General features: G+C 35.8%; 1 protein-coding gene across 12 annotated transcripts in view; it reads right to left on the bottom strand.

Annotated features, from left to right (window-relative positions):
* HMGCLL1 (3-hydroxy-3-methylglutaryl-CoA lyase like 1) overlaps positions 1 to 18,844 on the bottom strand; it is an 83,441-nt gene that overhangs the window by 28,470 nt on the left and 36,127 nt on the right. For 11 of the 12 annotated variants that reach the window (XR_009966198.1, XM_062626146.1, XM_062626151.1 and 8 more), the window contains 2 exons: positions 10,461 to 10,524; positions 5,808 to 5,996 (listed from right to left, as the gene is read on the bottom strand). Coding sequence is in view for 11 of the 12 variants with exons in the window: in XM_062626146.1 (XP_062482130.1) it covers positions 5,808 to 5,996; positions 10,461 to 10,524 (253 nt within the window). In the remaining variant the exon portion in view is untranslated. Of the gene's footprint in view, positions 1 to 1,502; positions 2,123 to 2,610; positions 2,700 to 5,807; positions 5,997 to 10,460; positions 10,525 to 18,844 lie in introns of those variants that run through there. The other variant, XM_062626152.1, reaches the window with a different exon arrangement.

The following is an 18,844-nucleotide window of genomic DNA, read 5'->3' as shown; positions in this document are numbered from 1 at the left end:
TGAAAAATCAAAGCATATGATGGCCACTGTATATCCTTTGTCTTCTTTGGCAGTGACTGCCTCAAAGAATTCCAGCAAAATACTGAAGCATGACCAGCCCTTCCTGAATCCTGTACAGCTACTCTGTCAAGCTGTTTTTTCTAATGTTTCCCTATCTGAACCTTGAAATTAGTTTCTGGAGATCTCTGTTAAGTCTTCTTCAGTTTCCTAGGAGATCTTTTTAAACAGCAGAGGAAAGTAAACATGTGAGGTCTGCTAAAACCTTTCAATTTCTATGCATTTCTCAGAATAGGAATTCAAAATTATTAACTTTTTTTCAGGATCCCAATATACAGTGCTTCATAGGGCAAGTCTTTCCTACCCTCACACTGTGCTACATAAATTCATCAGCATGCCGGGCTGTGCAGGGGAAACAGACTGTTGCAGAACTCAGATAATTTGATTGGTCATGTATGTGTTTTGACCACTTGCCCACTCATATACCTTAGTTTTTTTTTAATCTCAAAATTACATTCTATTTGAAACTTAAAATCTATTCAGTTTCTAAACTTCAATTTCAAAAATAAAGATTAAATCCAGACTTCATAAATATAATTTGTACTTTTCCTATATTCTTCCTCAGTAGATTTCATTAGCCTTTCACAAACTCAAAGAGATTAGTCATATTCCTGTTTTACAAATAAAAAGTCGAAGAAAAGTGATGTACACAGTGACATGCCAAATAGGGAAAAGACAAGCCAAGATATTATGGTTCCTGCCTCCTGTACCTCATTAATTTCATACAATGCCTCCCTATTGGCCTAAAAAAAACCTGTCTGTAGTACAAGCTCAAAATTTTAACTAACCTATCATGACTACTTTTTTTTCTCTGTTAAAAAATTGTTCAGATGCAAATAATTCCATTGCCAGGCAGTGGGTACCCCAGCATGCTGCAGATAATAAAAGAAAATCCTAGTGGTATTTAAGGTATTATTCAAGCAAGAACTCTGTCAGCCCACTACATACAAATTAATTTCCTCAGTTACTATATAATTCCCCAAAACCAGTACTTTATGATTTGTGTAGCAACAGAAAAATATGGTTAGACTGCCTTCCTCAGCTAAAAAGTTAATATTCACTGTTAGCTGAGAAATTACTAGATCGAGTCTAGCACAATGACTACATGCAAGGCTTCACACTTTTCATGGTTGTTTATCTATCTTCTCTACCTCTTAACAGAAGAGTCAAATTATCCTACTACACAGTACCTCTGAATGATTGCGCTTTGCAGGGAATTAAAAAGAGAGCATTTCTCACAAATAAAGAATGATAAGGTGTCTTTTTTTTTTTCTTCCTTGATATCATCTTGAAATTTCAATTTTAGGTTGCTAATGACTTAGAGAGGAGTTGAAATGTATAAGCAAATTTATGATCCTACCAATGGTCATTAGGAAGAAGTTGCTGAGCTACTAGTGATGAACATAATCACAGGAGTCAATGATAGATAAAGCTGGAACACAGGGCATTTTAAATCTTTATTCAATGCCAGTGCATACACTTTGTTGTTGGTTAAACCTAGACTGCAGGCAGATAAATGCAATGCTGAACTTTAATAACACATAAATGTGCTGATATATAAAGTCATCATGCTGAATGATCAAAGTTTCATAAAATTGCACTGTTGCTTCTTTTTAAATCAAGAGATAAAACTGTGACTGTATATGTGTTAGTATGTATAACTCAGTAAAAAGGTAACAAATCACCAACAGAAAACCTGTAACAGTTTATATGTGACTACTATACACGACCTGTTATACACATGTATTTGCCTTCTTCACATTCAGCCTGCCACCACTGCTATCCATACCTTCATGTCATTGTGAACTCTATTTCTGCAACACAATGATCCTTGTGAATTAATAAACCATGAACTTCAGCAACTATGTTCCTTTCCTGGTTCTGGCACTTAAAACTTAGCCATATCAACATTGAGTGCCTACTTGTGAACCTAGTCCTTACTACAGAAGTAAACTGGATTCACAAAAATATGGAAGTTAGTTATTCACTCCCACATGCACCAAAATAACTAGAACCTATTCAGTTTAGCAATCAAAGGAAGGAGTCATCAACCAGCCATTTCTATCTGTATTTAAAAAAAAAAAAAAAAAAAGGTGCAATTAATCTTTAAAATTCAAGGATCTTATAGACATTAATGAAATATCATTAAATATTTTAAACTTTCTGTAAGTTGATATATTTTAATGTTTGCAATGGAAAACCTATATTCACAAATTTTAATTTTGCAGTGTGAGCCTTGAAAGTTTAACTGAATACTTGCTAAATTGTGTTCTGGTTCTAAGATGTGAATTTTATTTCAAAATTCCTATATTCTGGAAATAGAAAGCACTAATAAAAAGTAATTTCACGTGGCAAATCATCAATCTCATTCATGTCATTGTGTCCAATAAGGTGGAAATGATTACACAAGGTGGTAAAATCTTTGCTCCCTGTAAGTCGTTAGTTTTATGCTTGTTTTCTCTAAGTTAGGATCTGATACCAGTAGTGTGGGGATCAGTTTATATTAATCAATTACAATAGTGACTTGAATTTCATAAAGTTATATGGGATTACCATGCAATTGTTTCATTCATGGAGGTATCAATGCCATCCAAAACTCCTCTTTGCCTCTTAGCATATTTCTTCTCATGTTCAGGTATGTGCTACAAAAACAGACAAAGCTATTTCTGGCAAATAGACAAGCTATGCAAAAAAAGAGTTCTGTAACACTTCCATTAAAAACCTTCCCCTTTCTTACCCGTTCTGTACATACTACAGGAGTCAATTGCCAAGGTAAAACTCAAACCTCCTTAGATCAGTGGTATACCTTACTGGGGCCCCTCCAGCACAGAAGTTTCCTAACCCATCTTTTTACCCTTCCTTGGAGGTCTGTAACAATTTCCTATAAATGTTTTACTACTTCTTTTAGTTACATTTTGTGATTGTCACATTAGCTAACCCACATATGTAATTTTACTCAAAATACCACAGCCTCTAACTAGATCACCACATCACTTCCCATCTTCTGAATTTGTCCCTTTTTTAAATTCTATACTCTGATATTTTTATATTAAACCATTTAACTAAGATCGTTGTGTTTCTACTGTAAATGTTTACTGTTTTGTTCTGAAGTATCATTTCCTCACATTTTTACTCAGATTCTCTTCAAAAGAGAAAGTCAATATCCTTTCTCTGGGCAATGCTTTCATTTATTCACTTCAACAACTTAAAAAATTACTTATCCTTTAAAAGTTGGCTAATCTCTCTCCCATCTTTCACTACCTATCCTTTTGCTAAAACAACACACATAAAACTGAATACTAAAATTACAAGGCTACTTCCCTGCTAATTTCTTACACAGATATGGCCTGTCAGTTCTAGATGACTTTGGATCAGCCCCAAACAAAAGAAAATATTCTGGGTAGTATAATCCTGCACGGAACAATGTGATCTGTGTAAAAACTCACTTACTGAATCACCAGCACCTCTTTCCACTCTTAGGAGCTCTCCCATTGAAGCAATGCCTGAATTAGTGCAGAGTGATTTGTGGCTTTCCAGCTGTCATTCACTCTTAGGAAATACAATACACAATAAAATAGTACTCAGCCTGAAGTTGTAGTCTGCAGTGTCTTAGGAACAGTGCATTTTGCCTGCTAAACTTGTTTTCAAACAAGAATTGTAGCCCATTATTTCTATAACCCCTCAAACACATTTCATTCCTGGTGAAATACTCTGTTGGTTGCACAGACCCATAAAGGAGGAAGGGCAAGGAATTGCTTCTGTTAAGAGTCTGGTCTATGAAACAAACGACTGAGCTGAAGACAAGGGGGTTTGCTCCAGTACTTTGCCATTCATGCATCTTTGGCAGAGAGAAAAGTACTGGCAAGCCTAACAGCAGGGGCTAGAAGTGACCTGGGTGCTCTGATCTACTGGCTTGGGCACTTTGCCATCTGCCTGACTTGTAAAAGTTGCCCTGTTTTACAAAGAGTATTGCTTAGCCATAATTCACCACTAGAGCTGCCTTGTTTCTTTGACCAGAGACAGGAGAGGATGTTGTGAGGTGCAGGCCCCATCTGAGGATCCAGGAGCCTAGGGACCTACCTTCAGAGTGAGCCAAGGAGCTGACTGAACAAAGCCAGTCACAGAGACTGTGTAATGCCTGCTTCATCAAGGACTTTTGGAAAAATCTATGACAAGTTCAGCTCAGCCAAAACCACCCGACCTTTAGACAAGCACTGTAGCAGAACTTGTGCACAGAAGAAAGTTTTCTGGTGGGTCTCAGGCACCCCTGGCTTCCCAGAAAACTTAGAAGGCTGGATACGTTTTTTTTAGGTCTATTGCTCTCTTGAATTTACACGTTAATTAGCCTGACCTGCACATTAATTACCTAAGAGCTTTTTCTCCTTTAATTCTTATACAGTTGATTTAAGAAGTAAAAAGATAGGACCAGGAGGTAAATATGAGAAAAAAATCATAACAAATACTGGGGTTAACAAAGAGTAGCCATTGTTTAGTAGGCACCATGACAGCAATTATTTTAAGGAAAGATTTGGAAAACAATGCTTCAAGTATTTTTATGTCGAACTCCTCCCATGCTCAGGGGTTTTCATGCTTTTAGCTATTACATCTGCAACTGAAGCTAACTGTGAAACTAGCAATTAATTTATCCCATGGTACATATACACATATTTGCAACAGTAAAAGTGAGTAAGGGTGAATACTAAACAGTGTGAGTAAAAGTTTGAACTTTTGTACCACATTTTGTCATTCACTGTTTAATCAAATACCTGCAGACTCCCACAGTGAAATTTTCCCTGTTTCTTCTTGTCGCTTAAATCACTAATGCTGTTAACACTCTGCTGTTATTTTTAAACAACATACAACAATCAAAAGGAAGCTGACCTTAAAAATGGCTGCTTGAATTGCCAGGAAGCAGAGAATGACATGAAGTATAAAATAGAACAATAAAGGCCTACAATTTGTAAACAGCTTTTGATCCTGTAACATTTAGTAAAAACAGGTCTCCTTAGGAACGCATGTACACATTAAGACATTTTTCAAGATTTTACCTTTACAAAAACTACATTAGAACTCACAGTCTGGTTCTTGTATTGTGTTCTATTCTTAAAAAAAGACAAACACAAAGGGAAAAATATCTCTCATAGAAATTAATTATTTCTGATTATTTAGCCTCAGATTTGAAAGATTAAATATGAGATATAGTGTTGCTAATCTTATTTGGAAGACATAATTGATAAAAAAGCATAGTGAGGACATGTTAACAGTGCTAAAATTATCTAGAGCACTCTGTTCATGTACATAATTACCAATAATTTAAAATTATCCATCTGAAATCAATTATTCATTATTCTATTTTATATTTAGAAACCTCTGCAAAATAGAAATTTTAGTGAACAAAAAGCATACAGATGTTCCTAAGAAAAGTGGAACCTGAGACATGAGAAAAAAAATGTATTTTTTGTCCTTCTTTCATCTGAAATCAATGGAACATAATAATAATAACCGTTTCTTAGTGACTTGTATGGAATTGGAGGTAATAAATAGATAAGGACTGAAATTTTCTGATAAAAGCAACTGCAGTAATACCTGTAGACAATCTGATGTCTAAGCAGTACCTCCTGAAAGTTTAGTGAGTGCATTTTTCCACTTCTAATGATTTCTTGAAGGGTGAGGTGGTTTTTTTTAAATTATGCCTTTGAATTAAACTATGACTACTAGTATCACATCTATAAAATGACAGCCTGAGTTACCTGTATGGCTGTGAGGATATTGGCTAATGCCTGGCCATATGTGTCATGACAGTGAACAGCAAGAGCACACAAAGGAATTTCTTTCATAACAGCTTCCAGCATTCTTTTCATGCTTCCAGGAGTCCCCACACCAATTGTATCCCCCAGGGAGATTTCGTAACATCCCATACTGTACAGCCGCTTAGATACCTGATTAGAAACACAGAAACACAAAGAGGCAGAGACAAAAGAATATAAAATAGGATTGAGAACATGCATTAAAATGGACATACTTTGTAAAGGTTTCAAGTTTTGATCCACAAAAATAGACTTATGTATCAGAAACCCTCTATTCATTCTTGAAAATTGTCACCCAAAAAGAATGTCCCATAGATCCTCTCATTTTAAATTTATAGTTCTCCGTCTGTATGTGGAATAACCAACCAAGCCAAAGCCATCAAAAACTTGCTTTTTGACCCTCCCACATAATACAAATAAGCAAGATTTTACACTATGAATTAAATTTCTGTCAAGTTCTTTCTCAGCATATTCCTCTGGCAATTTCCCAGCTGTTTGGTTTTCTCTGTGTACTTTTCAGCTTACAAGTTGTGCAGGGTAAATACCTGCCCTTTTGTTTGCTTATTACATGGGGCCAAGCACATGGCTGAACTAAGACAATAAATAATTAACAAGAAGCCCTATTTTGTTTTTTCTTGGCACTGAAAACATCAATGAAAACTAAAGTTTTAACATGTTGCAGTTAATATCAATTTTGCTTTACTTTTCATGAATCAAACATTAAAATACTAACAGAGCAAATCTGCAACTTAACATTCTAGTCTTTTAGACTTAAAATTTTACTTAATACAAAAAAAAAACATATAGAAATAGTTCTTATTTATGTAGGTAGAGCCCTAAATGTTTCTGGAATTACATCATTGAGGAGTTCTTTGTATGAGTAAAAGATCTGAGGTCTGGCTCCATAATATTTGTTTGGAGAGAGACATACACTCAGAAGCACAGAATCATGTTTGCAACAAAAATATTGCTTTAGAAATGAGGAATTTTGAAATGTAGGATCTTTCCATCTTACTTTTGTTAAATTTATTTGGAAAGGGTTTCATCTTATTTTCAGTTGCTGAATATGTTTATTCCCTTTAGGATTCCCCACTGTGTACCAGTGATCCCAAAAGGCCACTACACTGGAACAGAGTCCCAGTCTGGAAATTAACTGTTTAAAAATGAAAAAAAATACAACCCTTTTCCAAGACATCTTCAGTTGCACTGCACTCTACTGTTAAAGCAATTCCAGGACTTCATCAGTGGGACTGCTGCGAATATGTCTGAGGAAGCTGACAAAGTGCTGCACCAGCAGTCTCGGAAGTGCTGGATTAATATTGCTGTTCACTTAATTCAAAGAACAGCTGAAAAAGAATTTCAAGGAGTCTGAATTATCCTGCTTAAAGCTTGGAAGTGCTATGGCTATTGCAAATGCAATATTAACTCTTTGTGCTTTAAAGTCGAAGAGCCCCTGGTTCGTATCACCATAAATTCAATATACGCTTTAAGAAAGGGATATTCACCAGATTGCAAGAGGGGATTATAGGCCACCACATATTTTTATATCTTCAACACATGGCAAGTGTTTTAACTGAACTACTGTTGCAAGAAGAAAAAAAGGATCATCTGCAGCTAGTGGTGGATTACCTTTAGTTAATCACCAAAACTCAGGTTTTAAGATTGGGATAAAGGAAGCCAGTTGCACTTTTTTCTCATGCTCTTTTTAATTAATGAGTCAAAGTTTTTCTATATGAGAGTTACAGCAATGACAAAGAGACCACATAAACTGCTAGAAATCATATTGCATTCACCTCCATTCCATGCTCAGTCCTTAAGTCTTTCATCTTTTTGAAAATGAAGTTCTGAAAGATGAAAGAAGAGAGGGGGAAACTGCTAACAAGCTGAGCATCATCACTGACTTGTCATGATCTAACCTTAAACTGACCCTTAAAAAGATATCTATATTTCATTTCAAGAAGAATGTGCATGCTTGGAAGCTGAATGGGAGTTTTTCATACTGAATTTTCTACCCTACCATAGTAGAAGGCAGCTCATTAGTGATAGTTTTGTAAATTCTCAATGTGAACTTTTGGGAGGAGGGTGGGAGAGAAGAGAACACACTGTTTTGCCAGGGTAATCAGGATGTGATTACCAGCTTGCAGCTTTGTTGACTGAACAGGGTTGTGTTCTGCACCACTGAGCAGCTTTACTATGCATGAGACTCGTGCTATTCCCCTTGGGAACGCTGCCTTGACACTAAGCATTGATCAAAATGGAAGTTGGTGACCCAGCAATGCAACCTCTCAGGTATAGGAACAATCCTACTGCTGGAAATAATATCTAAAGCTATACTCTTTAATAGAATACAAAAGGTCATAATCCAGTTACAGATTATTTTAAGCAAAAAAAATGTAAAACAACACTGTAGTCCTTGTGCTGTAAGGGAAACTTTGATAGCCCAACAATACTCAAACAAAAAAAAAAGGGTAGGTACATTTTCTGTGGCCTGATCAGCCTGTATCATCAGCAATATTTGAATGAATTCACTGCTCTAGGTTAAACAAAAGCTAAGGAGAGAAAGAAGCAGACAGAAAACTAAAATCAGCCAAGTATATGACTGGAAGACAATGAATAATACAACTGGCTTCAAGGATGTTATACAGTGCTTCCAACAGCTTTCAAGCCTTATTTACCTAAGGTTGAAATTTACAAACCAGAGGATGATAAATGGTTAAGCAATGACTCCATTTCAAGCACTAACAGTGATTATAAAGGATTATGCAGTTTTGCTTAAGAGATCAGAAATGGCAGGTAGGGGTGACAAATAAAGAAGCATACGGATAAATCTGATTCTAGAAGCCTGAAGGCAATTGAAGTTTGCACTCACTAGATAACTATGTGTAAAACAGTTATGGATCTAGTATGCCAGAAATGCATGTATTCTGGCTAATAATCCACTTCTCCTAATTGCTTTTGATTCAGTCAAAAAATTGTCGCTGTTACTGGCTGCCAAAGAAACAATCTAAACCTTTCATTTGTAGCTGATTGCAATGCAGAGTCAAGAGAGTCAAAATGCTCCCATGCCAAGAAAAATGATGACCAGTGTGGCAGATCTCTGTTAGAATTTAGCAACATGGCTAGTAATTTTGATAATTCTGATTCAGCAAACGATGAGTGCATGTGTTTACATAAAATCCATTAACAGCTCATCAGATGCTTCTATATAAACAACAATGCTTGCTGAATCAAGGCCTGAATTATTAACTCTCATGAGGTAGCTTTTTTTCTTAAACACATACACACTGATGTACAGGTACATGAGAAGACACTGACTAGGATGAAGGCAGAAAACAGCTCTGTGAGGAAAAGTTTGCAGGTTTGGAACATCAAATAGCATTGCCACTGGCAAACTGAAAAGGAGCTCTACTGTATATGGGTGGTTGTTAGTTTTAAAACACAAGCAACACATGGAAAAAAGCCTATTGGGGAACATGATATTGCAGTAAGCAATTTACCAACAGCACAGCTGAATCTGTCATCACTGCTCTAACCAAAGCTGTGTCACTTCTAACTTTCACTTCAAATTAAACCCAATTAATTTGGAAATACTGAGTACCTTCCAATTTAGCTATTTTATTCAAAGAGTGTGAGTATATGCGGTTGTTGTGGGAGAAGTATTATCACAAGTTCCATCTGGAATGTATACTAGAAGAAGATGCAGGAAAACATGACCTGAAAGCCACACACACGGAACACAAATGCTGCCTAGCTTCAAGTGCCAAAGAAAAAAAAAAAAAAGTGGTTTGAAGATTCTGCCAGATCACAACAACTAAGTGATTAAGTGCAACAGAGAAGACAAGTCTTTCTCCAGGATGGAAGGCCACTGTGCTCTGCTGTGTGCTTCTTGAATTCTGTCTCCACTTTCTTCTTTACTGTCCATTTCAGATTTAATGCCCCCTTTGCCTTTCTGCAAAATTTAACACTTGGGTTTCACTCATGTCTTCCTCTGTTAGGAAAAAATAAATAAATAAAAGCTGGATTAAGACATCTTCCTTCTCTTTTATCCTAAATGGGAAAAGAGAGCAGGGAGCAAAGGTACAACTCCATCATAGCAGTATAGCAAGTTAAGAAATTATGTTGGGGATGAGTTTTGGTTCATGTGTCAATCACATGACACTCACCAGAAGCACAATGTTGCAGCAGTGGCTCTGCCAGCTGACAGCCCAGTATGCTTATGCCAACATAAAATGGATTTAAAAGCAGATACCTTTTGCAAGAGGTGGTGCTGGAAATCTTCTCATACAACATGGTCCACTGACAGATGTGCTTGAGTCTGTTTCCTTGAGCATTTCCTAACCTTCTTGTTGGAGGAAACAGCACGTATTTTTTTTCTCATGAATGATAACATTCAAAATATACTATTTTCCTCAGATGTCACTGCATCCGGTTGAGTGAGGTTATGAACCCAGTTTTAGCATTAGCTATATTTTGTGTTTGTTTTCCTTAAATTCTGCCCATTAAAGATCTTTTAGGATTAGGTAGAGAACATTACTTATAGACCTCTTAAACGTATTTTTAATTCATTAAAAAGACAAGTCAGAAGCTCACTCTTACTTCTGCCACTTTAGCTGGTATGATGTTTCCTTCATATGGGCATCCCAATGCACATGACACATACCTAAAATAAAAAGAACACACAAAGATAGTTCTGTTTTATAGATGCACATCTGTGTCTCTCCATGCTACATTAAACCAAAAAAAAAATTAAACATAATTTTGAATATTTAAGCCAGTCAATAAAGATTTGAATGAAAAGTTAGAATTACATCAGATGAAAATAGAAGGTTTATCCATTTTTGTTTTAAAAAATAGAACAGATTTATAGCTTTCTTTATGCTTAATGTATGTCACAAGTTGTAAAGGACTGGCAATGCAGCCAACCAAACGCGGCTGCAGGAGACTTCAATTTTTCTTGGCATTTCCTTCTGAAGTTCTAAGAGCCAGCTCAAGTTTTGCCTTGCCTGGCCCACACTAGGCATCAGAGGAAAATACCACCTTCTTCCTTGTACTAGCTACTCGGATCCTAGAGAGCAACACATGGACCCAAGCAACTTATAACAACCCCATCATCTCATAAGCCATCAGAATTGTGATGAACAGGGTAGCTTTCAGCCTCTCCCTCTGTACTGGTATTTCTGTCCCAGTCTCCCAGAAGAATCACAGCTCCATTGCAAGCTGTAGTTCAGGTACACTTTGGGAAAAGAAGAAATTGAGAAGCCAGACCGTCTCTCAGCAGCTGTTGGTTTCACAAAGCTCAAAACTCAAAAGCCAAACCGAGCCTCCATTGCTGAGTCCTAATGCTGTGTTACCATAGAATTTGGTTTAAATTTCCCTCTTTTAATGACAATTAAGACCCATGAAATTCCAGTTAAACTTCTAATTGTTTATCTTAAATTGATTAGGAATAGGACTAAACTAACTAGAAACAGCCATTGAAACTCAAAATAAAAGGGATTTACAAAAGATTCAGAGGCAGGCAGAGACCCAGTTCCAGTGGGAGGTGGCTCAACTGCTTAATAGAAGAATGAGAGTCTTCATCAATCCCCCATCATTCCCCTTCCCTCAATACTGAAGAATATAATGCAAAATTATACACTGTATAACACAAATGGGATTGAACCAATGCTAGTTTGTAGGTAGTCAAGGTCTGTAGGGTAAAGTATATATTATTTCTTTGCAGTTGAAAGAGAAACTGATAGAACGTAAAATTAGGATGCATAATAGGCAAAAACAAATTGTGACACAAAAAAAAGTCAACAATTTAATGCACAGAATATATCCCATCCCTTACATGAAGGTATGGTGTTGGCACACTGGAAGCAGCAATAAGAATGAAGCAAAATTTGACCTCAAGGAGAACTTGATTAGCCCTGACAAAGAAATGCAAATTAATTTTGTTGCCACAAAAGTGGTTGGGTCCATTACATCCTGCTCATAATTTTAGTCCAGATGCCTACTAGGCATGATTTCAATTATCCATATGTCATTATGAAAAACAGGTTTTTGAAACTTGGCCACAGACTTTATTAAATGTCACCCCCAATTTAGATGCCACCGTTTAAGTTTCAAAATCCTAAATTTTCTTATCTACATTAAAGATTATAAAGCAGCTACTGTTAACAGTTAAACACTGCCCTGCTTTTCAATGACACATAACTCAAAACAATTCAGGATAATTTCCCTAATTTTTAATGCATACACAGTTTTTCAAATGAAACCAAGCATGAAAACTTTCAGACCCAAAGGACTGCTTTTTACATAATCGTACAGTGCCTAGAGGTAGTGAATACACAGACTTTTACTGAAATTATTTTGCAACATCAGCCACAGCACTTATAAAGTAAGAACAATACTACATACAAAGTAAATGCAAAACATACAGTGAGCATCTGCACATGTTCCCTTTAATTACACATATCTTTACATGTTCCTAGAGGCTACATATGTTAGATCAAGAAGACGTGCATTTGGTAGTGATAATGTGGCATGAATGACATCTGGAATTGAGTAGGGTGAACAAAAGTAAAAGCAGGCCAAAAGGTATCTAGAGAACAAGAGAATACTCCCTGTGGTTCACACCAGTGAGCAGAAACTTGCCTGAGCTCACATAATTCAGCTGGGCTTGCTGGGGTATGAAAGTATGTGGTGACCTGAGGAATCTGCCTACTATACTGTACAAATCTGTTTGAGATTATGAACTCTCTGCATGCTTACACTGTTGCAACTAGACTGACATTTTAAACAAGGAAAATATGACAGATATAATCTATCTTGGTATCTGATATTCAATATTAAACTGGAGAAAATTACGATTATTGAAGGAATGTGACAGGTAAAGATCTTCCTACCAGAGAGAGAACAAAGTCCTGGGAAAGAACTGCTTTTCAGCAGAGTTCATCAAGGATGAGCTTGTCAGAATTTTATCTAATTCATTTAATGTATTGGCATAAAAAATGGAGTTGTGGTGATAACATTATAAATTTCTCAGTACTGTCAATACAAAAAACCCCACAGGGAATCCATGGAGAAAGGACAGGAGCACTAGAAATGGGACTCAGCTGATGACAACAAAGAAAGTGAAATGCTTAAAATGAGGCTGTAAAGAGTAAAATACACTCCAAAAATATATCAGCACAAGCATTTTTAATAGAGGATTAAAAGTATTAATTCCATTTGAGAAGGTCTTGCTATATTTTTATTGGACAAGAGATACAATCTGAGTAATTAGTAGAAAAAGTAATGCAAACTGGAACAGATGCAGGGAAGGGCTGAGTACAGCTAGCAGGGGTACAGACACTCTATATGAAAGGAGAAAATATGCATGCCTGTGAAAGAGGAAAGATAATTATGTGTCCAGCCTGAGCACTGTCAAGACACCTAGACTTTAGGCAGCACCAGGTGGGATGCTTCGTAATTACATTTTTGTGGTTCCGAATTAATAAGTTTAAGTCAGAGGAAATAATTTGAGCAGAAAGGCAGATCTGTTATCTACAGATACGTTTGGCTGTTACATTTTCTTTTTTGTGTATGTAATAACTCATAAGGCATTAAAAGCACAATAAAATCAGCCAAAGTAGGGTCCCAAGATCTTCACCCATACCCCTTCAAAATGGGGGACAACTTTGAAGAACATGCTGAAGAGCTACTTAGGAAGAAGAAAGCTAACAAGACAGAGCCACAGAAAGCAACAGAAGACATAAGTTTAAAGAAGAGTCTGGTCAACTGCAGCAAACACTACCGACAGGTCAAGAAGAATGAGGATAAGACTACTGTTTCTGAGATCTTGTCATCAGGGAGTTTGGTGAGAGCTGTTGCAGTTGCAAGCAAGGAACAGAAGCCAAAGTGTAGGAGTTACAGGAGGGAACCACAGAAAGGTCTCCAGAGAGTAATTATAAACAGCGCCTTCAATGAAATTTGGAATGTAGAAAAGACAAGCAATGAAATATGATATGAAGAACCAAGTAGGGTCAAAGGTGCAATTTTTAAGAGACAAACGCTTACTTATATTGCAGTGGAAAAGAGTCAGAGGACAGAGAGGGGTTAGGAAAGAGAATAAGGGGGGGGGGGAGAGGGAGAACAGAACATGGGGTCATTTGGGCAAGTGGAAGGGGTACAGATGGCAAGTAGACAAGAAACTCCTGCTGCTTTGACAGTGGAGGAGAAAGAGAAAGGATTAGGGGAGAGTAAGAAGACAGTGACAGAGGGAAGAGCATACTGTATCTATTTTTCCTTAACAGAAAACACAAGATCCTATGTGAGGAAAAGCAGCAGAGGGAAAAAGAGGGAAGAGTTTGAGCCATGAGTTACAGAGGCAACTGGGATTTAATTTGGGGATTAAGTTAAATTGGAGAATACAGCTGTTTTCTAAAAAGATGGCAGGACTAAAAGACAAAAAGACACTGTAATGGAAAAGACTCTCTTGGTCTCAGGATGTTCACCAGAGACACCCCACAGTACAAGAGCAGAAGCAAGTATCTGGAAGTTCACAAAGCAGACTCTGCAATGGAAGTGTTTAATTCTAAGTATGTGCTTAAATCTTTGCTGAATCAAGGCCAGACATGTTAGCAGCTTAACTGCATCTTTAGCATGCAATCAAGAAAAGAGCCCATGCAACCAGAGGTGGAAACAAGGACCTGCAATAAGTGATCATATCTATAGAGCTGCTTTAGGAACATGAGTAAATGCTGTTTTGCTCATTCAGGTTCAGTGAAATCAGAATTCCTCCCTTTGATAAAAAGAAGTTCTCTACTTATTTGACCTGGCAGTTTATCCAGTCTCTTGCCTGTTCTGCACTGCAGGTGAGTATCGTTTGGTCTTCTAAATTGTTTTCTATGTATATAAAAACAAAAAAATAAACTCCCAAAACTTTACTGTGTAATATTTTGGACAAAAATGCTGAACAGCCTCTGGGGATGGGGAGGGAGAAGGAAGAGGAAGAAAGTTTTCAATTTCTTCGAGTAAGCCAAAACCAAATCACAATGTTCCACAAATGGTATAGACAGTATAAGGTCCCCATGATCAAGGTCACTAGGAATGGTGATAATCACCACAGCAGCCCAATGACTGTGAAGTGCAGGATATAAAACCACAAACAGGCTAAATGAGCAAACATTTCATAACCAAAGTGTGTTAAAAGGAAAATGAATCTAAGCAGAAACTGAACTCCATGTTGTAATCAGCCCTTTGTCAGCTTGTTTCAGCAAGCGTTCCAGAGCCAGACCCACAGCTGCTACCACAGCTGGAAGCATGAAGCCTCCTGAGAAGCCAGTTGCAGACTCAGATGCTGCTGTTTCCTGTTTATTATTATAGTGTAAGTTCGCATATAATTTACCATGTTCGCTGCAGATGTATTTATTTTTATTGGATGTTCGTGCTAAAATGTATATGCCTATCATTTGGTGATTTCCCATTATCAAGATTGATATATACTGTCTCTTTGCAAAGGAAGCCATTTGTTAAAAACCAGACAATCTTTACTGTAAGAAGAGCGGAAATAAAAAGAAGAGGGGAAAGAAGATTCTTCCAGAAATAGAATCTCCAAGCCAAGCTTAAATGTGTAAATAAGGCCAGGATTTTTTTTCCACATTTGATTAAAAACAAAGAAAAAAAACCAAAAAAACAACAAAACCAAAAAAACCCCCAAGGAAATACCTCTCCATGTATTTAGTGCCCAGCTGCAAGTCACATACATGCTCTTCAAAGTGAATTCGACAGTAATGTTTGTTATTATTATTTTTATAACGTCCAGAAAACAACATTAAATTCTGAACTATGTTCTAGAAAATAATTTGTCTAGAAGCAGAATAAAACTGTTATTTTGTACTATAATGTTGTTTTGTACTATAATGAAGGACCACTTCTAATATTATATCAAATTATTCATACTAACATTTCGAGTTTATGCTACCCTTTAAGAAGAAACAGCGATCATTATTATTTTTCATAGGTATCCCACTTTTTTTTTTTTCATTTTTATTTTTATTTAAAGCACCTCTTCTTCTGGCCTGCTAATATTATTTTCTATCTGCAGTACAAAAAAAAATGGGTAAAGTTTGATATAAAATTATTCCTAAGGAAAATCTCTCACATCATGCAGTCATCTAGTATGATAGAGTTAGTACAATGGCTTTTTACATCCCTTCCTTAATCTGTCCCCAGTACAGAGAAATGCACCAAGTCCCCGCATCCCAGAAGTCTCCGGCTTCTCAAACCTCTCCAGGGGACTGTGACCAGATGGCTTAAGACCGTGCAACCCTGTAGATTTGTTTACCATTCACATACCAAAATATGTTGCTTCCGAGTCTATTAAATGTTCATCTATATTTTGTGTTTCCCATAATAATAAATATGGTCTCAGTTACAGTGACATTAAGGTGTTAAACTGGTTTTACTATCTAAAGAAGTGATAATGGTATAAATCATCCTATTATCAATATTATCGAGACTATGCTAAACTACACAATGTAGTCTAAATATGGGGGTTTAAAGCAATGTGAAAAAACATGTGTACTCCAGCCTTTAGTACTCCAGAATACCACAGAGTATGAGTTCAAAGTTTCTGTCTGTATTTGTGAAACGTAGACAACTTTAAACTGTATCGATTCGTGCAAAACTTAAACTCATGGCACTTTTAGTTAGGTGTATAAAATATGCTATTGCAAGGCCATCCAAATATCTTGAATTAAGCTAGTTATGAGCTGTAATAAAATAAAAAAAAGTATTATTGAACGGAATTATAAAGATCAGATTTTTCTTGATAACCAGAAGTTTCAGATAATTAGAATCTTTCCTTATAAACAAAACAGACTTCATATTAGTTTCTGAAATGACTTCTTACGAAATATTCTAAAATAAAACTGGTATGGTCTTTGACATTTGTTTTCTGGATTTTTTATTATTAATAAATCCAAACATCACTAGCACAAAATAAAGATAACTAAAATCAACTCTTTCTCTTTAGCTTTCCACTATTTTGTGTCTTACCTTTTGTATTAGCATGAAAGTAAAATAATAATTATGTCCTACAGTCAACAAGAAAGTATATATATTGTAACCTGTAACCTTTATTATAACATAATATAAAAGGTAGTAATAATATTATATACAATTGTTTGATATCTACTTGTCATAGGAAAAAATATTGCTATATTTCAAATATAGCAACCAGTATTTGAATTGGATATAAACACAGATGTAATCCAACTATTGACACATTTCAATATGCTTTTAAGTATCATGAACTTCACCATACTGCTTCTTAAAAGACACAGCACTATAAACAAAGGAATTACATACACCAGTTTAAATTAATGTGTCATTACACATAATTTATGAAGCAGCAGCTTTGTAAAGAAATGCTTCTGGAGTTATTTTACAATAAACAATTGCATCTGTTTTTCTAACATCAAACCTCTAAACATTTGCATCTACATTCAGATTTGCACATGCAAATAGTCCAAATGGCCTCAAAAGGGCTATTCAAATGACAATTTTTCAGGACTGAGACATAAAATACAGTTTGTAATTGGTGGTCATGCAGAAGCGTGTTTTAGTAGGAAAAAAAAAACCAACCCAACAAACCAAAAACCCAACTGAGAAATCAACAAGCTTTCAGCCCTTCTATTCCTAGTTAATTTTTATTAGGACTAAGACTGTCTTATACAAAGCTGAATATTTAAGAGGGAGATGATAGTCTGACTTCATTCCACTGTCACAGGACATGAAGTATGTAATGAAGTATCATTTGTGGAAAAGAGGAAAACTTTACTTACTCCCACATTATTGTATGGGAGTAATACTACCATACTACTCTATTGTACTAATTGCAATTTCTGTGTCTTGTTAAATTTTGGAATACATTAAGTTGGAATACTCTAGCTTAAGTGGAATTTACTTAACATTTTCTTTATTTGTACATTACAATTACATTTAAGTTAAAACAGAATCCAAGTGACTACTTACAATTAGCATTTGTCACAGGTTTTTTATCACTCCTGTCTGTTAGACTTCATTTTTAATCAATGAAAAGGATGTGATATTTTTAACAGTACCTGAATTAGGCAGTTCTAAAACTAGCAGTCATTTCAAATGACACAAAGTATGCATAGTAGTAATTAGTTGGCCATACAGTTTATAACTGATTTGGGTGGATGTCTTCACAGACTGATTCAGAGAGATGTTATTGTAAAGTTTTTATGCATGTAAAAAAAATGAAAAAAAAAAAAAAAACCTTTATGATGCTAATAAATAGTCTAACTTCTAAGACCATGCACAAGATTTCATAAACATTTGAACTAGTTTAGGAAACATTTCGAAAACTGTGTACTGTGCTACAGATTCTAGATGTGACAGCTGACAACATAAATTTTCTGGATGATGATGGAGTCAATGTTAGTGCAGCTGTAGCAACACTAAGACATGCAAAGGCTTAAAGTTTAGTTTCAACTGCTTGAGTACATTTTTCATAAGATTCAAGGATTGCCAATGATTTATGCTCACTACATAAATTCTAAATTGCCAGTAAAAATAGGAAATAAAATTTGAACCCCTTAAAATTATTTTTGGAAGTATTTTTCAACTGCACACATAAGAACTTAGGGCAAGGCACTAAATTATCCATTTCCTGCAAATAAATAAAACTTTAAACAATAATAGTGCTTTAGAAAGGAAACAATATCCATATTGAAATTAATATAAATACAATTTATGCATATTAATATTTTTATTGCCTAAGTAATTAAATCAAAATATTTAGCCTACAAAATTTTTATTAGAAGCCAAAATGTGTAGTCCTGGGAAGCCTGCTTGAGCAAAGACTGAAGGTTTTGGCCATGGTTCTTTAAAAGTAGCCAATCTCTAAGAGGGTGATTAAAAACAAAACACTGATTCTCACTGCACAGAATACAAATCCTTGTCCATATAGTCCACAGCTTTATCTA

The sequence above is a fragment of the Pezoporus occidentalis genome, unplaced genomic scaffold (assembly GCF_034315485.1).
Source record: "Pezoporus occidentalis ecotype Australia unplaced genomic scaffold, CSIRO_AGI_Poc_V1 ctg29, whole genome shotgun sequence".
NCBI lineage: Eukaryota > Metazoa > Chordata > Aves > Psittaciformes > Psittacidae > Pezoporus > Pezoporus occidentalis.
The sequence above is the reverse complement of the archived record's forward strand: the minus strand, read 5'-3'. Positions and strand labels throughout refer to the sequence as shown.